At 51.0% G+C, this 17,640-nt stretch overlaps 7 protein-coding genes across 7 annotated transcripts; 4 read left to right on the plus strand and 3 right to left on the minus strand.

Moving 5' to 3' along the window:
• Positions 1-818: 818 nt before the first annotated feature.
• BD324DRAFT_575775 (PLC-like phosphodiesterase) lies at positions 819-2,021 on the plus strand (the record flags this gene model as incomplete). Its single annotated transcript, XM_022013144.1, has 6 exons — positions 819-899; positions 942-1,018; positions 1,061-1,271; positions 1,316-1,759; positions 1,810-1,903; positions 1,966-2,021. The coding sequence occupies 6 exons, from the start codon at positions 819-821 to the stop codon at positions 2,019-2,021; spliced, it is 963 nt and encodes a 320-aa protein (XP_021873563.1).
• A 128-nt stretch (positions 2,022-2,149) lies between these two features.
• On the minus strand, positions 2,150-4,304 carry BD324DRAFT_648406 (hypothetical protein; the record flags this gene model as incomplete). Its single annotated transcript, XM_022017835.1, has 10 exons — positions 2,150-2,525; positions 2,570-2,664; positions 2,725-2,792; positions 2,848-2,892; positions 2,946-3,219; positions 3,266-3,359; positions 3,413-3,609; positions 3,658-3,809; positions 3,855-3,898; positions 3,946-4,304. 10 exons carry the CDS (start codon positions 4,302-4,304, stop codon positions 2,150-2,152), a joined length of 1,704 nt encoding a protein of 567 aa, XP_021873564.1.
• Positions 4,305-4,970: 666 nt separating this feature from the next.
• BD324DRAFT_648407 (hypothetical protein) lies at positions 4,971-8,171 on the plus strand (the record flags this gene model as incomplete). Its single annotated transcript, XM_022017836.1, has 5 exons — positions 4,971-5,265; positions 5,313-7,169; positions 7,215-7,770; positions 7,818-7,843; positions 7,894-8,171. 5 exons carry the CDS (start codon positions 4,971-4,973, stop codon positions 8,169-8,171), a joined length of 3,012 nt encoding a protein of 1,003 aa, XP_021873565.1.
• Positions 8,172-8,398: 227 nt separating this feature from the next.
• BD324DRAFT_667125 (hypothetical protein) lies at positions 8,399-10,318 on the plus strand (the record flags this gene model as incomplete). The annotated part of the gene is made up of 6 exons (XM_022018919.1): positions 8,399-8,648; positions 8,715-8,986; positions 9,033-9,323; positions 9,441-9,575; positions 9,625-9,791; positions 9,832-10,318. 6 exons carry the CDS (start codon positions 8,399-8,401, stop codon positions 9,932-9,934), a joined length of 1,218 nt encoding a protein of 405 aa, XP_021873566.1. The 3' UTR covers positions 9,935-10,318.
• Positions 10,034-11,028, minus strand: BD324DRAFT_576212 (ER to Golgi transport-related protein; the record flags this gene model as incomplete). The annotated part of the gene is made up of 5 exons (XM_022013179.1): positions 10,034-10,147; positions 10,194-10,318; positions 10,374-10,494; positions 10,547-10,628; positions 10,670-11,028. The coding sequence occupies 5 exons, from the start codon at positions 11,026-11,028 to the stop codon at positions 10,034-10,036; spliced, it is 801 nt and encodes a 266-aa protein (XP_021873567.1).
• Positions 11,029-12,363: 1,335 nt separating this feature from the next.
• Positions 12,364-13,468, plus strand: BD324DRAFT_576029 (Metallo-dependent phosphatase-like protein; the record flags this gene model as incomplete). The annotated part of the gene is made up of 4 exons (XM_022013167.1): positions 12,364-12,537; positions 12,576-12,768; positions 12,808-13,354; positions 13,414-13,468. The coding sequence occupies 4 exons, from the start codon at positions 12,364-12,366 to the stop codon at positions 13,466-13,468; spliced, it is 969 nt and encodes a 322-aa protein (XP_021873568.1).
• Positions 13,469-13,603: 135 nt separating this feature from the next.
• On the minus strand, positions 13,604-17,546 carry BD324DRAFT_614969 (Thiamin diphosphate-binding protein). Its single transcript, XM_022014667.1, has 9 exons — positions 16,997-17,546; positions 16,678-16,927; positions 15,948-16,634; positions 14,973-15,904; positions 14,909-14,926; positions 14,614-14,856; positions 14,218-14,562; positions 14,042-14,179; positions 13,604-13,984 (listed from the first exon to the last, which is right to left on the minus strand). The coding sequence occupies exons 1-9, from the start codon at positions 17,405-17,407 to the stop codon at positions 13,931-13,933; spliced, it is 3,078 nt and encodes a 1,025-aa protein (XP_021873569.1). The 5' UTR covers positions 17,408-17,546; the 3' UTR covers positions 13,604-13,930.
• Positions 17,547-17,640: the final 94 nt, after the last annotated feature.

Consider the following 17,640-nt stretch of genomic DNA (forward strand, 5'->3'; position numbering starts at 1 on the left):
ATCCGTCAACAGCAAGGACCCCTTCCCATTTAATCTGAATTCGGCCCAATGGTTTGTGGCCAGTGGCGATTCGGCAGATGTGAAGAATATGCACTTCCCCAGACCAGAAGAGTCTGACGCGGCCGCTCAACAGGCTATGCAGCCGGCGTGAAATGGTTTGAAGGGGTCCCGCCTACATTTGGGTTTTTTTTGCAATTGTTGATTATTCCGGTCATGTCTCGTCAATTAGATTGTTGCGCAATGGATCTGATGTGTATTAGTCATGTATTCGTATCGTGGTGCTACGTAGCAGGAAGAGCTGTACAGGGCTCGTATGTGGACCGTCCAGTTAATAATAATAAAACAACGTGCGTCATTCTGGCTTTCCGATCATTCTTGTTATTACCCGACACCCGCCGCCCCCGCATTTTGGGCTGCCACCGACGCCCGTGGGACTTGGCACGATGCACGTTTCCAAAAGTCTTTTGTCGGAGATCCCTAACGTACCAGGTGGAGTGATGGTGGAACTAGGCTTTCTCGAAGACAGCATGATCTGTTCATAGTCCATGACATTACACTGCACTGCACTGAAAGAACGGTCGAGATCATATGTGGTCCCTCATCTTACTTGGACTAGCTCCCGCTCTACCGGCACTGGGCGCTCCTGTTCTCGCTATTCAAGCGGGAGAGTTGACAGGACCCAAACGCTGGGCGAACGAAGGGGTAGTATGGCAGCATATCCACCATGGAGAGAATATCTTGGGTGAGATGATCCGGAAGCGTTCTGAGGAATCGAGACTGAGTCTTGGTATCTAGGTACATGGGAGCCTTGCGACTATATGTGCGATTGGATGGGCAAGATTGAGGACGAGACGCCGTTAGAATCCGTCAATATTCCTGGCACACATGATACAGCTACAGTAAGTGAGCTGTACCTTTTATGAATCTGAAGGATCACCCAGTGGAACTACACACAAGAAGTTCAAGATCGTTACCTTGACATTACGACCCAAGGAATCGGCCCTGCCATCATGTATCAGTGAGTTTCGGGCGACCTCCCCTCTCTAAACGTTTGCTATAGGTGTCAAGATCAAAGCATCTTCTCCGCCCTCAATCATGGGATTCGAGCATTTGATCTTCGTATAGGGCTATCACCACTGGATAACACGAGTATCATCTTCTACCACGGTTCCGCTATCATGAGCCTTGAAGCGACCTTGGAAGACGTGTTCTACGGATACTACAAGTTCCTAGACGATAATCCATCAGAGACGATCGTGGTGTCCATCAAAGTGAGCAGCTTAGATCAATAGGAATCTGGCTGAAGCGATTCCAGGTTGATAATACCACCTGGGGTACACCTGAAAAGCTGGAATCAGAAGTCTACAACCTCATCTTCTCAGAGCCCGCTTCGTCGTACTTCGTGCAATTGAATGGCTCACTCCCTACAATTGGCGAGGCCAGGGGGAAGATGGTCCTTCTGAGACGATACGATGATTCAAAACTCCCTCTTAACGACACCAAGGAGATTGGTCTGGCTGTCCCTCCCAACGTTTGGTTGGACAACGTCGCCAACTTTAGTATTGAGTACGCCTCATCAAAGTTTGCCTATATTGAGGACTACTACGAGATTGGAGGTCCGGATACTGTCGACAGCTATATCACATGGAAGTACAATGCGACGACTGCGCATCTTATCTATGCGGGTCAGAAGCATATGGACAGTCTCTTTATCACATTTGCATCTGCAGAAAAGGATAGCGAGAGTGTTTGGCCGAGGGTGAGCAGACCCTCGCACGTTCGAAATTGTCCTGATCGACTCAACTCTAGATCATTGCTCTGGGTAATGGGACGGCAAGAGGTGTCAACCAACGGCTCACGCCTTGGTTAAAAGAACGATCTGGCCAGCGTAGAGGACTAGTCTGTGAGTCTCGATAAATACAATCCAAGCTCCTGATCTCACGCTGATCCTCTTGTCGTCTCAAGTCTTGGACTGGTGGAAGCAGGTGCCGGGGCTGGTAGAATCTGTCATAGATCTGTGAGGCGGAAAAACCTGTATTTGCCAGGACAGACGAATCCTTTTGAGCAACTTCAAAAATAGTATAATCCCGTATGATTTGCATACAGTCAGTTGTATCTCTATGTATCCGCCTCCTTGAAGATTCACCTCTCATGCACCCCTACTCAGACGGCAATACACCGCCAAGCAGGAGATGGCGCAAACGTTCGCGCAGAGAGATATGAAAGTCGTCCATTTGAAAGTGTCGGGAGTACACAACACCCAAGTCATGACAAATTTCAACACCGCAAAGAAACTACAAACGGCGGGTTGTAGTGCTATCAATTCGTTTCGTCTGACGTGATGTTGCAGATCCAATTGAAGTAGCTTGAGTTGAGCCAGATCGAAGGTTACGTGGAAGGCTCGAGCTATAATGATACCCCCGAACATGAACGAAGAGTAAATTCGACGTTGTGCCGGCGTGGCTTTCGTGTCTCTGTCATGGAAGAATCCGTAGACGGTGAAAATGAAGCAGATGATTCCGAAACTGAAGGCGAAACGAGTCATTGAGATTGGCACAAGCATACTCACGTCAGGCCAATTAGTCCAGTCTTCTTGGGTCCTACCTTCCGCTCCAGTGGAAGGTTGATGAACGGTCCCATGAGACTCGTCAACAGGCTTAAAGCCTGAGGATGAGAGTCATCCTTCTTATCACTGTATGAAGGAGCAATGAGTGTGCCACTCACGCGCATGATTGCGATGAAACCGTCGGAATACGTGGTTGTCATTTTGAAGTATGCCACACCGACGGCATCTGCGAAGACAAGCTACAGTGAAACACATGATACATAGAAGCGTTCGAGGCTCACCAAAGTGAAGGGTTGTAAGCCAGGTAAAGGCGAAGGAAAACGTCGCTAGCCAACTTCTCAGTTGGGGTAGTCTCGGGCGTCAGAATCAACTCGCTCACTCAATGCAACGGGCATGCCGAGGAATTCTCTCCAAGCCGCCCATTCCCGTTTCAAGCCTTGATTCTGAAAGCTTTTGCTGGCATGAACTTCAGTGTCGTCCTGCTCTTTCCTCTGCCTCCGCTTCAGATCTTCGTCGATCTTGAGAATGGGAAAAGCATCATGAACGACCTGAAGCCAATAGTACTCGGTGATCCATGAAAGTAACGAGGCGCACAAGAGGAATTCGGCTGCGCCAATATCTCCAAGAGACCATGTCAGGATGGCGAGAATCATCTGGGAAGCGGAATCAGAAGGGTGTTTCAGTACTTCAAGGACCTACAGCCGACACCGTCTTGCACAGACTATCTACCGAGTTCATCCAGCTGTTGAGCTTGGTCAGTCGTTCAGAATTACCCTGACTGATCGTCATGACCCTAGCGTGGCTCATCAACAAGAAGATGCAGATCTTTGAAGACAGTTCACACACCAGTCTCGCTCGATGGATACGTTGATTCCGACGTTTGCTAGATAATTGATGATCGAAAACAGGACGAGCAAGACAAGCACTGTCCAGGTATAGACGATGGGGGAATGATCACCAATGAATCGGTATCCTGGTCCCACCATATCTGTCATTGGTCCGAACATGAGTAAGAAGAGACCGTACACGACGATTTGGGAGAACTCAATCATGTCAGTCATGAGCTAGAGTGGAGACACTATGAGACCTACTTTGAGATACGCCACTGCTGATCTTACAAACTTCACCCTTGGCATAGTATCGACCAGTTCTCCTATTCTTCGGCTGAAGATGAGACCACAGAGCATGGACGTCAAGCCAATGACGCTTGCGGGTGCCAATGTGTCCTTGTAAGTGGTCACCACTGAGCCAAATTCAGCCTCATCCTTCGATCTGTAATGAAGCTCACGGAAGATAAACGTCGCGAATTGGTAACAGCCAGATCCAAGCGCGCTAGTTCACGTATCAAACTGACTGCACTGTGATATGCGTTCACTCACCTTGAGGTATGCTGAAGAATAAGGTAGACAAAGGCTTTTGATTCGATCGCCGTATCAACACTGTCACTTTTGGCCAACAGCGGGTCTGTAGATGATTGGCTCTGTGCGCCATCTTCAAGATCAGAGCCCTCTTCCAGCCCCGCAAGCACACTTTCTTGAGCGATGGGGACCGCATCACTGTCGGCAGCCCCAAACTCCAAATACAATAATCTGAGACTTTGAAGTGAGCTTGCCCGTCTGCGTCCTCTCTTTGCGACCACTGTCGCGTCCGCTGACGATGGCGACGATTGGACTGCTCCGTAAGACTGCGGAGAGGTGCTTGCGACCAGTCTGTCAGAGGAGGTTGAGTTTCCCGTCATGACTATTTGGAGCAAGAACAATGCATAGAGACAGAGATATAGCTTGTGACTGTGAGTATGCGCAACTCTCCTTTGAACCTTCGACATGATCTACAGCCCATCATCTACCTTTCTGTCTGTGATCGTCAACTCTCAAAGCAGTCTTTTTCGCCACATTGCTACATAGGTTCGCCACTGATGAGATTTTTGGTTCCGTCTCCTGGAGTCTTCGTGCTACATTTTCAGCCGAATCTCGCATGTTTGAATATAACGTTGAACCTGAGCAACCCAATCATGTCATATTCTCGGTCTCCCGACGGTGGCCGTAGGCACAGAGATAGGCATAGTCCATCTGGAAGGTATGACAGACCCCACGGTAGCTCTAGGCGCCCTGACGATCGCCGGTCAGCTCGATACGACGACGACGACGAGAGGCGGGATGACTATCGAAGGGATCGTGACAGAGACAGAGCGAGGCACAGTGACAGAGATAGAGACAGAGACAGAGATAGAGATAGGGACTGGGACCGAGACGGAGATAGGGATAGGCACAGGGATAGGAGCCGCGAGAGAGATAGGTACCGGGATGCTGAAAGGTATCGTGAGCGAGATCGGGACAGGGACAGGGAAAACAGGACCAGAGAAGATGATGATCGGCCAAGGAGAGAAAGAGACGACAGGAGTCGAATGAGTCGACGAGACCATGACTCTCCGAGAGAAAAAGAAAGAGATGCTCGAAGGAGTGACCGCGATCGATCACCAGCAAAGTCTTCTCCGGCGCCTGTCACTCCGAATCCTGGCGGCCAGTCCCCCGCACCCAATGGCGAGGATGCAAAGCCAAAGACGGCCAAGGAGAGGTTAGAAGCTTGGAAACGACAGCGAGAGCTCAAGAACAAGACGGACTCATCCACTCCGGAACCCGCTGCTGCTGCTGCTGCCGCTGAGAAGAAGCATTCTTTCAGTGCTACCCCATCTGCTTCAGGTGAGTTCGTGCTTCACAGAACAGTTGCAGTGCTCAACAGGACACAGGCACAGCCTCACTACCTCCTAAGCCAACTGGATTCTCCCGTGTCGGTCTGAGCCGCATTGGATTGCCTATGAAACCTGGCTCCGCACCTTTGAAGAAATCTGCCCTCGCTTTTGACGATGAAGTCTCGACGGATCGCAAGCTGGAGAAATTGGATTTACCAGAAGTCAATCCCGAAGTCCAGAGTGGCGAGGCAGCCCAGTTGGAGGTGATTGGAGGGGATATGGCTGCGGAGGAAGTGGAAGCAGACATCAAGCCTTCTGTCGAAAATGGAGATTCGGACGCCATGGATGTGGATAAGAAACCTGAAGCTGCAGACGAAGAGGACGAAGAGGATCCTTTGGACGCATTCATGAAAGCCAACACGGAACAAGTAAAGCAGGTCAATACGTCCGACGCTAGACGACTCGGATTGCTCGGCGATGGCGAAGAGAGCGAGGACGAGGCAGAGATCAAGAATAAGCAAGAAGAGGAACTCGAAAAGGCAGAGGCTATCTTGCAACTTGCGGCGACCAAGTCCAGGAAAAAGGATCTACCCAAGCCAGACCATTCCAAGATTGACTACGAGCCATTCCGGAAATCTTTCTATGTTCCACCAGTTGAGTCATTCGACATGTCCGAGGAGGAAGTCGAATTGATGCGATTGGAAATGGACGGTATCAAAATCAGAGGGAAGGACGCGCCCCGACCAGTACGTAATTGGGGGGCCTTTGGACTGCCGACGTCGTGCTTGGATCTCATCGAAAAGAAGGAATGGGCAGCTCCGACCTCGATCCAGGCTCAGACGATCCCTGCCATCATGTCTGGTCGCGATGTCATTGGTATCGCAAAGACGGGCTCAGGAAAGACGATTGCCTTTCTTCTGCCGCTCTTCAGACATGTCAAGGACCAGCGTCCAGTCGGGTCAAACGAAGGCCCCATCGCAGTCGTCATGTCTCCGACACGAGAGTTGGCGATGCAAACGTACCGCGAAGCGAAATCTTTCCTCAATGTACTCAATGTTCGAGCATCCTGCTGCGTTGGCGGTCAATCGATATCCGAAGACATCGCATCTATGAAGAAGGGCTCAGAGGTTGTCTTCTGCACTCCCGGACGGATGATCGATCTTCTGACTGCGAACAACGGAAGAGTTACCAACCTCAGGCGGTGCACTTACATCGTCCTAGATGAAGCGGACCGAATGTTTGATATGGGCTTCGAGCCGCAGGTGATGAAGATCATCGATAATGTCAGACCCTCGGCGCAAAAAGTCCTTCTTTCCGCAACGTTCCCGAAATTAATGGAAAGCTTGGCGACGAAGATCCTCAAATCTCCTCTGGAAATCACAGTCGGTGGTCGATCCGTCGTGGCTCCAGAAATTGATCAACGTGTCGAGGTCAGGGAGGCTGATACCAAATTTACCCGTTTGCTCGAAATCCTTGGTGATCTCAGTCAGGAGAACCCGAACGAAGATGTTCGTTCACTCATCTTCGTTGACCGACAAGAAGGGGCAGACGATCTCTTCCGGGAGCTTCTACAGCGTGGTTATGTCTGCGCTTCATTACACGGTGGCAAGGAACAGGTCGATCGTGATGAAGCTATCAAAAATTTCAAGAATGGGGATGTACCTACGATTGTGGCAACCTCCGTCGCCGCCAGAGGGCTCGACGTGAAGGAATTAAAGCTTGTTGTTAATTACGATGCTCCGAATCACCTAGAAGACTATGTCCACCGAGCTGGTCGAACCGGACGTGCTGGAAACACTGGAAGATGCATAACGTTTATCACGCCGGATCAAGACAAATTTTCGGTGGATATCGTGCGTGCGTTAGAAGCGAGTAACGCCTTTATCCCCCCTGAACTCAAGGAGATGTCAGATAGTAGGTTGACCAGGGCGACGAGGACGTTTTGCTAATCAAGCGCAGAATTCCTTGCCAAGATTAAAGCTGGCAAAGCTAAAGCCGCTTCTTCTGGATTCCATGGCAAAGGTCTGGAGCGTATCGAAAGGAAGAGAGAAGAGAAGGATCGCGCTGAAAAGGTCACTTATGGCGATACCTCCGAGGCGGTCTCTCTGTCCTCTCGAGAAGGCGCCGTCATTCCTTACAAACCCAAGACAAATGAGTTCAAACCACCAGAAACTTCACACAAGGGAGATTCCGACTATACCTTTACAGAGATCCACATTGAGATTATCGATGGACCTGCACCGGATCGACCAACCAACCCTGAGCTTTGGTCCTCTGCTGGTCCCGGTACAGCGCCGTCGGCGGACAAGAAATCCACGTCGGCATTACCGAAGCAGACTTTGGAAGCCCTCGAAAAGGCTAAACGGGAAGGCCGCTCTGTCGACGCGGAGAGGTTGGCAAAGGTCGTCCAGAGATTAACGGACAGCATTCAATTGACCAAACAGGAGAAGTTTGCAGCCGCCATCGCTGTCGAGGCCCCGAGAAAGGGCAAAGACCCAGATGCGACCAATCATCAGTGAGTAGTTTGACTCTCATACGGGACAATGCTGACGTTATTTTCAGCTCCATCGCGCCTATCAATGACTATCGTGAGTTTCTACGGACCCTTGTGCTAGAGCTATATTGACGCATTGAGCAGCTCAGAAAGCACGGTGGAACGTCACAAGCAAGGAAGCTCTAGTCTATCTGAACGAAATGAGTCAAGCTTCCATCACTATGAGAGGACAGTATTACCCACCAGGTGCTGAACCACCGGCTGGAGGAGAGCCAAAGTTGTACTTGCTCATCGAGAGTAATGATCGAGAAAAGGTCGTGGCTGCTGTAGATGAGATCAGGAGGCGATTGATTGAAGGATCCATGTCGGCACTGGAGAGTGCGGACAGAGGTGGTGCGGCGGGAGGAAGGTATTCGGTCTGAGTGTGGAAGATTGAGGAGAGTAGCTTCCGCGTCGGTGGGTGCGTGACTTGACGTCGGTCATGTATCTGTATCTGCTGGATGGACACAGGGCGTTGCAGTTCGGGCCTCCACCTTTGAGATCCCAATCCCCGCTCCTCCGGAATTCGGAACGCGCCGCCTCGCGCCGTTATTATACTATTCGTTCATCTTTGCACCATTCTGCATATATCCTGCACTGGGTGATGGCCATGGCGAGCTCTTCTCGATTCACTCTGCTGCCTACAAGCTTCCTCGCATCCCAGGATCCAAATACGGAAACGACTCTGCCATCCCTGATCGCAACGTCCGAAAACCTCGCTGCTGACGCGAAAGAGGCTCTTCCCTACGCCTTCGACAATTGTACATATTCCCTAGGGTATCTGAGACAAAGTGTATGGAGCTGCATAGATTGCGGGGAGAAAGGGGTGTGCTACGGATGTTCAATCACCTGTCATGGAGGTGACTTTTGGGCCTTTGGGGGAATAGTGAGAGCCAGCTGACGAGCTTCTGCGTCGCTGCGCTCAGAACATCGGCTGGTGGAATTATGGACCAAGCGGCACTTCCGATGTGATTGTCCTACGAGCGCTATGAGTGAAGATCCTGGATCATCCACTTCGACGAGTGGACCTTACTCTCATCGAAAGCGGTGCAAGCTCAACGCGCCCGAGTCTCAACCCCAGGAGCTCAATGCTGACAATCGATATGGCAAGACGTTCAAAGGTGTCTTTTGTCGCTGTGGCAGAGATTATGATCCTGAGACGGAGACGGAGGCTATGGTCGTCTGTATCGGATGTGAAGTGAGTAGGCGAGTGTACTCTGTGACGTCGGACTAAGCGTACATAGGACTGGTTCCACGAATCATGTCTGAACCTGTCGTCGAAGAAGGATCCTACAGTACGGGCAACGACAGCGGCGACTGAGGACGAAGACGGAGAGGAGGAAAACGTCCTTATTCCGAGCGATAGCTACGATGGTCTCGTGTGCGCTGAGTGCGTGCGGTCCAACACCTTCTTGTCGGCCAAAATGGGAACGCTCGGATTCATGATTATTGAGCCGGAAGTGCCAGAAGGCTGGCGGGTGATAGGGAGAGAAGAACGTATCGTCGAGGCAGAAGCGGGAGAAGCGGGAGAAATGGTAGAAGAACAGAAGCGTCAAAGTGCCTCCGATCAAGTAGACGAGTTCAACGGCGATCTCATTGCAAGCAATACGCTGAAATGGCGCTTGGATGCGCTTGGCGACAATTTGGACAAGAAGAGACGGATCGAGCAGGATGCGACGCATGACTCTTCAGACCCTAAAAGGGATAACGATGGCGTGAAGATACATGGCAAAGGTGACATCTTTCTCGCTCACGGCATTCGAGACCGTCTGAACGATACCTTGCCGGTCAGTCGTACAATCTTCTCCCTTGACACACGCCTGACAGTCCTTGTAGGCAGACACAGCAGCATCACTCCCCTTCCCGCTCATCGACGAAGAGATCTATGAGCCGCCGAAGGACGAAGATGAGGAGGAGACCATGGAGCAAATCACTGAACGTGTGGTTGGCGCCTTGCCGAGGGTACAGGCGATTGAAGCCCTCCATGGATATCAAAACATGAAGTGGGTTTGCGACTTTGTTTCAGTCTGACAGTGCAATCAGGGACAGACTGAGGACTATGCTAGCCGCACATGTCGTGTCCGGTCAAACAGTCAGCAAAGAGGATATCGACAGGGTCTTCGCCGAGCTGCGCGCGGCGAGGTAAGAAATGATAGGGTCACAATAGTGTGAAAGATCAGTTTGCCCATCGCTTCATCATGATCATGCAACATCATCATCATCACCCAGGTTGCCCCTCTGGTCTTTACTTGCCAAGCACTTCCTCTCTATCCATGACTCTCCTGTCGAGCTTGATAAGGATGACTGTCCGTTGGGGGTATTGATCGTTGGGTACCGTGTGTGCGGTAACACGAGCGGGCTAGGCGGGTCAGCGGAGTATCTGAAAGTCATCTCTCAAGTCTCACTACATCGAGTCCATCCAGAACGCCCTCGACTATGCCCGCTGTGAATGCCTCGCATGACAACTGGGACATGTCCTTCGGTATGGAAATGTGCTGAGTCAACGGTGGTTGATTCATCGACAACATGTCTGCGTTCATCCACGGCTCAGCAATGTACTCTAGTCCCAGGTATGGTAAACTCACATTCGTCCTCGCCTTCTACACTCTTCTCCAACCCATCTGCAGCTTTACCGAAGCAGAACTTGTACACATGGGTGTGCACAAATTGCAGGATCGGGATGAGACGGTGTTCTCGTTTTGGGTCCTAAACCGACTGTCAACAGTCTATTCAGGGCAAGATCCTCGTCTCGTCTCACTTTAACCCCTGCCGCTTGCGTGTTGCGTAAGAGGATCAAACTGAGTATTCTGGTGCCTGCTTCGTATCCCAGGGAAGACAATCTAATCACCGTCAGAGCAAGAAGCGAAGCGGTCAGGCGCACCTCTTCTCCAGATCCAAAACGCTATCACTCCTTGTCTGACTATAGCTCACGATTTCCGACAGCATAAATGCGAACGCGTTCAGAGCGACTTCGGCCCCCTTTGTCCGGTTCAAGGATCTATCCAAAATTCCAGCGCTAGGTGTCGGGATGCTGGTTCCCTTGAACAATTGTTGCTGTAATGATGGAACATGGGATGATGCTGAAGATGGTATGCGTGAATCTCTAGGTTGGGTTGAAGGACCTGCAGATGATGGCGCTCCGATCCCTATGGAGCTAGAATAACGTGCAGATGTCGAAGATGATGAAGGTATGGAAGGTGGAGCTGGTGGAGGCGCTGCAAATGCTGTAGATGACTGCATGGCGATGAGAGTGAAGACCTTTGAGAAACTGGAATGATGATGTATTCAGGCAGCTTGGCTGCATTGAATTCAGACCAATAGTTGTATTTTGTAAAACGGTCGATTGTGGCGGTCATCCCCGTGAGTGATGGAGGCTCCCAAGCCCAATGTGATCAACAGGCGTTCACAGAGTCGCATGTGGAGCCCGTACTTCAGCTGGAGTCCCCAATTCAAGTCCCTTCATGCCTGATCTCCAGCTTCTCCATGACTCATCCGACCACGCTCTCAGCTACTGTCGCTGCATATCGAGCCCTTCAAATGAGAGAAATTTGCTTCCGCTTAATGAATGTTAACCCCCAGCTTGGGGGCCTGGGCTCATTTAGCCACTCGGCTTTAATCTCATCGTTCCCACTCTCTCTCTCTCTCTTTCTCTCTCACTCTCTCCTCTTCCTCTGTCTGTCTCTTCATCCGCTGATTCAGCTCCTTTGTCATCGTGCAGCTTCAGGCTGGTAGCCATAGCAGCTGACACATTATCAGCCCAGCGACGTAACTCGATTCAGCTGGATATCCCCTCGGACGAGTAGTAGTAAGGTATCCTGTCACGCCTCCGGCATCAGAGTCCGCCGGATCCTCAATCCTCACTTCAAAAACACGTTTGAGACATCGAACACGTAGGACTTGTGAATCTCAAGTCTAACCTCGTTATCCCTTCTCTGCCGAAACTCCGCGCCATACCTCTCTCCCATCATGGGGCAAACACCGTCCAAGAAGATGGGTCGGACGCGATCAAAGGAATTATCCGCGTCAGATCTCGCAGACTCATTGGCATCCACCAAGCTGTCATCCACCACATCTCGCACATATGACGGAGCCTCCTCTCCACCAGGTCAAGGTACGTCCTCCTCTCCCATCGACACTCCCAATGGTGTTGCGACACCTCGAGCGAACATTCGTAAAACACCCGCTGCAAGAGGATCCGACCGTGCCGGGTCCATATCTAGTGTAGGATCTGCAAGCGGTCCGCCATCAAAGGCTCAACCCGCGGATGCCGCAAGCAAATCTCCACAACCTTCTGGCTCGCTCACACCAAGTGGATCCAACCTCTCTGTTCCCACATCCCCCGCCATCCCCACCACCACAACCATCCTCTCCTCCCCTGGTAGCGGTCTCCGCAACTCCCTACTTGGTACCTCGCCCCCTCCTTCCGCCATCCACTCGACACCGCATCGTCCACCTTCGCCTATACCCGGTAGTGTGGGTTCGCTCTCTCCGGGAGATACCCTCACCGCTACTGTTAGTCGGTCAAGTCTGTCTGGACCGTCGCCCCCCGGCGTACAAGTGCTTGATGTAGATAACATGATTGGACGATTACTTGAGGCGGGATATTCGGGCAAGGTCACTAAGAGCCCACCATTGAAGAATGCAGAGATTGCAGCAGTGTGCGCGGCGGCACGAGAGGTCTTCCTGAGTCAACCGACTCTGATCGAGCTCAGTCCTCCTGTCAAGATTGTGGGCGATGTTCATGGACAGGTAAGCTCTCAACGGCAGGCACTGCTGATGATGTAAAGTATGCGGATCTGATTCGGATGTTTGAGATGTGTGGCTTCCCGCCGCAAGCAAATTACTTATTCCTCGGAGACTACGTGGATCGTGGAAAGCAGTCCCTCGAGACGATCCTCCTGTTGTTGTGCTACAAGATCAAATTCCCAGAGAATTTCTTTCTCCTGCGGGGCAATCATGAATGTGCCAATGTGACGAGGGGTGAGTTCTCATGCCAATGGTACGGGTCTGACATTTCAGTCTACGGCTTCTACGATGAATGCAAGCGGAGAACAAACATCAAGACCTGGAAAACGTTTATCGATGTTTTCAATGCCCTACCTATCGCCTCCATCGTCGCCTCAAAGATCTTTTGTGTTCATGGCGGTTTGTCTCCGAGTTTGAAAAGTATGGACGATATACGGCGCATACAGCGCCCGACCGACGTGCCGGATTATGGTCTGTTGAATGATTTGGTATGGTCAGATCCATCGGACACAGCTTTAGATTGGGAGGACAACGAACGAGGGGTCTCATTCTGTTACGGTCGATCCGTCATCAACTCTTTCCTTGCTACACACGATTTTGATCTGGTCGCTCGAGCGCACATGGTCGTTGAAGATGGATACGAATTCTACAATGATCGATCCCTTGTGACCATCTTCTCGGCTCCCAATTACTGTGGCGAGTTTGACAACTTTGGAGCCGTCATGTCAGTCTCCGAAGACTTGCTGTGTTCGTTCGAATTGCTCAAACCATTGGATGGAGCGGCGTTGAAGAAGGAAATGACAAAGTCAAAGCGGAAAAGGTACGCCATAGTCCAGCCGCCCCCGGAAAGTAGCGCCAGCTGATCCCATGCTTTTACAGTCTCCAAGCTCATCAAAGTCCTCCGAATCAGAGTTACGTGGCTCAAAGCATCTAGCGACCTCCTTAAACCTCCGTCCCCTTTTCTATTCTATTCTTGGGCCTGCGACGTAGGAAAAATAACCTTGTATGTCACCTCTTTTTTTCCAAACTATTCATGTCTGTATGATGCATCCCGTCCAAGGTTAGAACGAGTCCCTGTCAAATGCGATGCATGGCTTCGCACTGGATGAATGCTGTGGTCCTCGTCAGGTAGAAATAGAAAGAGAGAGAGAGAGAGCATTCCTCAACGCAGGAGGTGTGTCAGTCAGCTGCAACCGCTTCTCCTGCATCTATCTTCCTCTTCCCCCCTTCAGGCGGCGGTCTTCTTAGGCCTGCCCCGAGAACGAACCGTCTCTCCAGCCTGGGACTTGATCACTTTGTCTTCCGGACCGTCCACGACGCCATCGACGACATCAGGATTGCTACCATCATGAGTCAGATTCTTGTGGCGTTTTGAACTGATGAGCTGGTGGTTGACTCACCCCTGGGCGAATGCCTGCTCGTTGATCATCGCAATTTCAGCGGCGTGAGCCTGAGTGGTAGTCGATTAGATCAAGGTGCTGCGCAACGGTGTTCTGAGAAGGCTCACCTTTTTACTTCCAGTAGCGACACTGGAACTGGGTTTACGTCCGACGTAAATGGGTACTTTATGCCCATGTTTCTCCGATCTCTTCAGAATTTGCTGTAGTCTAGGCTGAATGTATACCCAGGCTCCATTGTTCAGTGGCTGTCATGTCAGTCATTTTACATGATGACCTGACTCACTTCCTCCTGGACCCAGAAGATCTCGGTATCTTTACCATATTTGTCGAGATCGGGGCTGATGAGCTCGTATGGAAGAGGAGAGAGTTGCTCCACTCGGGCAATGTGGACATCCTTGATACCCTTTTCTTGTCGCTCCTTGAGTAGTTGATAGTATACTTGTCCTGTACACAGCAATACCCGCCTAGCCTGCTCTGGAGGGACGAGGTCGTCCGTACCCGTTTCCGGTAGATATCTCTGAAAGCTTGAGTCGCCGATGAATTCTGATAGGTCTGATTTGACGAGAGGATGTCGAAGAAGAGATTTGGAGAAGAAGAGAATCAAGGGCTTTCTGAAATCCCTCAAATTCTTTGGGATACCATCAGCACCGCCCTCCTTCACATAGCATATAGCACTCACCTGACGTCGGAGGACATGGAACAGATTGCTTGGTGTACTTGGGTACACCACCTGCATGTTGCAGTCCTGGTGGGCCCTCTCCAGCTTCTCAGGCGATGGATAGACTCTCGGATCGTCGTCCACGAGAGACAGGAATCGCTCAATCTTTCCAGAACTATGTTCAGGACCTTGACCGTCATATCCATGAGGGAGGGACATGACTAATCCGGTTCTTTGAAGCCATTTCCTTTCTCCAGAGGAAATCTGCAGTTTCTTATCAGCGACACAGCGTTTGCGAGGTTCTGATCGCTCTCACAAATTGATCAATGATAACCTGTAGACCGTTAGCTCAGTAAACCTTTTAACAAGACTTGACACACCTGTGCACTGTTACTAAAGTCTCCAAACTGAGCTTCCCAAATGGTCAAACTGTTTGGCGAGACGAGCGAGTAACCGAGCTCGAATCCAAGGGTACCAAATTCAGACAAGTGTGAGTTGGTGACGGTGAAAGAGCCCTGTTCGCTTCCAAGATGTTTGAGCGCGACGTAGGTCTGTTCATTCTCCTGGTCATGAACGACCGCATGGCGCTGAGAAAAGGTTCCTCGTTCAACATCTTGACCAGAGACTCGTACGTGAGTCCCTTCAAGACACAAGGCGCCAAATGCGAGTGCCTCTGCCGTGGACCAGTCGATGCCCTTTCCTTCTGAGACTGCCTTGCCACGCGAAGCAATGATACGGGCGAGGTTCTTGTGTGGCGTGAAGCCTTCTGGGAAGCTGGAGATGACCTCTCCAACTCGCTTCAGAGTATGCTCATCGGATCCAGTGGGGAGATGGGGCAAGACGTTTTCAGCGAGCTCTTTGGGGGTGGGAAAACCTTCCCAAGACGAAGAGAGCCATTCCCTGGGCGATGGTGTGTAGTCTCGAGCTGCGTCCTGGGCCTTTTCCAGCATTCCCCACACCCATTGTCGGTGTTCATCGACTTCCTTCTCGGTGAACGTTCCCTCTTTGATGAGCTTGTCAGTGTAAAGGGTCAAAACGGTCGGTTGTTTCTGGATGGCCTTGTACATGAAAGGTTGAGTGAAAGAAGGCTGATCGGTTTCGTTGTGTCCGTATCGTCTGTAACAGACAATGTCGATAACCACGTCCTTCTTGAACTTGGCTCGCCAATCGGCAGCGAGACAGCAGACAAAGTTGACAGCTTCAACATCGTCTCCATTGACGTGGAAGATGGGGGCGTCTATGGCCTTGGCGATATCAGAGGGGTAAGGGGTGGATCTTGCAAATCGAGGATCGGTTGTGAATCCAATTTGATCTATGTATATGTCAGAAGGGTCCACAGTAGAGAGTCGACTTACTGTTGACGATCAAGTGAATGGTTCCTCCCGTTCCATAATTTGGCAGGTTCTGCATTCCCATTGTCTCATAGACGACACCCTGTCCCGCAAATGCGGCATCTCCGTGCAACAAGACTCCCATAGCCGTAGTGTGTGAAGACTCGTCGTCTTCAAAGTGTTGTATGGCGCGGGTTTTTCCAAGGACGACGGGGTCCTCAGCTTCCAAATGCGAGGGATTGGCAACGAGAGACAGCGATACCTTTTTACCGGAAGGTGTGGGCCTGACATAATTGGCACCTAAATGGTATTTGACATCTCCACCGCCCGAGTCATCCTTGTCGGCGTTTCCTGCGAATTCGTTCAAGATGGCTTCGATGGGTTTTCGAATGACGTTTCCAAGCACGTTGAGACGACCACGATGAGGCATACCAATGACGATGGATTTGACTCCCGCGTCGACTGATCGGTCGATCAAAGCTTTCATTCCGGGGATCAAAGATTCGCAACCTTCCAATCCAAATCGTTTCTCATTGGGGTACTTTGACGCGATGAATTTCTCAAAGAGCTCAGACCACATGGTACGGTCGAGGATCATTCGTTTCTCCTCAGTCGTATAGTTCCATTGTTGAGGGACCTCGATACGTTCTCTGATCCAGTCGCACTGTCCTCGATCGGTGATGTGAACGTATTGAACACCAATGTGCGAGCCTGAAACGGAATCAGCAGTTTCTCAGTTCAAACTCCAACTCACAATACATCCTTGTGAGCTCGTCAATGATCTGCCCGAGGGTCATAGTGTCATCGGGGACCTTGCCGACGAATCGTGGTAGGATACTGTTGATTTTGAACTCCTTGCTCAGATCGTCCTTTGTCCATCCATAGTACTCCAATTTGAGCTCTGGAGGGGTCCGAGTGTCAAGATCAGCATCGGCGATGCCCAGTGGATCGAGCTTGGCGACGTGGTTGGCAGTGACTTGATAAGCACGGACCAAGAGTTGAACCTGTGATATCATGTCAACACTAGTCTCGGATCGTCCCATTGCTTGGGTTGCTTGTTTTTTCTCTCTCACCTTTAAGTAATCAGTCACTTCACCACTGTTTGCCGAGACGTCGATACTAGAGACAGCGCCACTAGCCATAGCGGGTCCACTAGCTATGCCTGGTGGTGGAGTGTACGCGGAGGCTGATGGAAGACCCTTGTCGAGTCCTGCAAAGTACGTTTGCCACGAGACGTGAACCGATTTGGCATCCTGTTTCCAATGACGATACATCTCTTCAACGTAGTACGCATTGGATCCATTGGCGAAAATGTCATTTGGGCTAGGCGGAGTAGCAGCCTCAGTCGCATACTCTCTGGTGACTGTACGAGGCTGGGAAGCACGATGTGAGAGGAGGGACAGAGAAGCGATTTGACGACATGGCGTTGTTGTTCTCAGGGGTTGCCTGGCGAGATTCCTCGCCGCCGGCCGAATGCGCATCATCTTGAGGCAGCAGTGGAAGGTTCCCAGATATATGTGGAGGTCTTCAGCCCTCGATCAGAGGTCCCAATCAGGACAGCAAGTGTTTTCCCAAGTTACTCAACGATGGCTAACACTCTCAGCATACCTACCAACTCTTAAAGGATCGACCCGGTTTCAAACCGCGGCGGAGCATCCGAGTCACGTGATGTACCGTTATTTTCGGCTTTTTCGGATGATTAGAGAGATCATCCTGG

The sequence above is a fragment of the Kockovaella imperatae genome (genome assembly GCF_002102565.1).
Source record: "Kockovaella imperatae strain NRRL Y-17943 chromosome Unknown BD324scaffold_2, whole genome shotgun sequence".
NCBI classification, from domain to species: Eukaryota; Fungi; Basidiomycota; class Tremellomycetes; order Tremellales; family Cuniculitremaceae; genus Kockovaella; species Kockovaella imperatae.

Bases quoted from the DNA above. Each gene is read 5' to 3' on its own strand.
- BD324DRAFT_614969 (XM_022014667.1), bottom strand. From the start codon at position 17,407: ATGATGCGCATTCGGCCGGCGGCGAGGAATCTCGCCAGGCAACCCCTG. The intron at 15,905-15,947 runs GTAAGTCGACTC...ACATATACATAG, and splicing joins CATTCACTTGATCGTCAACA to ATCAAATTGGATTCACAACC. The intron at 14,563-14,613 runs GTGAGTGCTATA...GGTATCCCAAAG, and splicing joins TCCATGTCCTCCGACGTCAG to AATTTGAGGGATTTCAGAAA.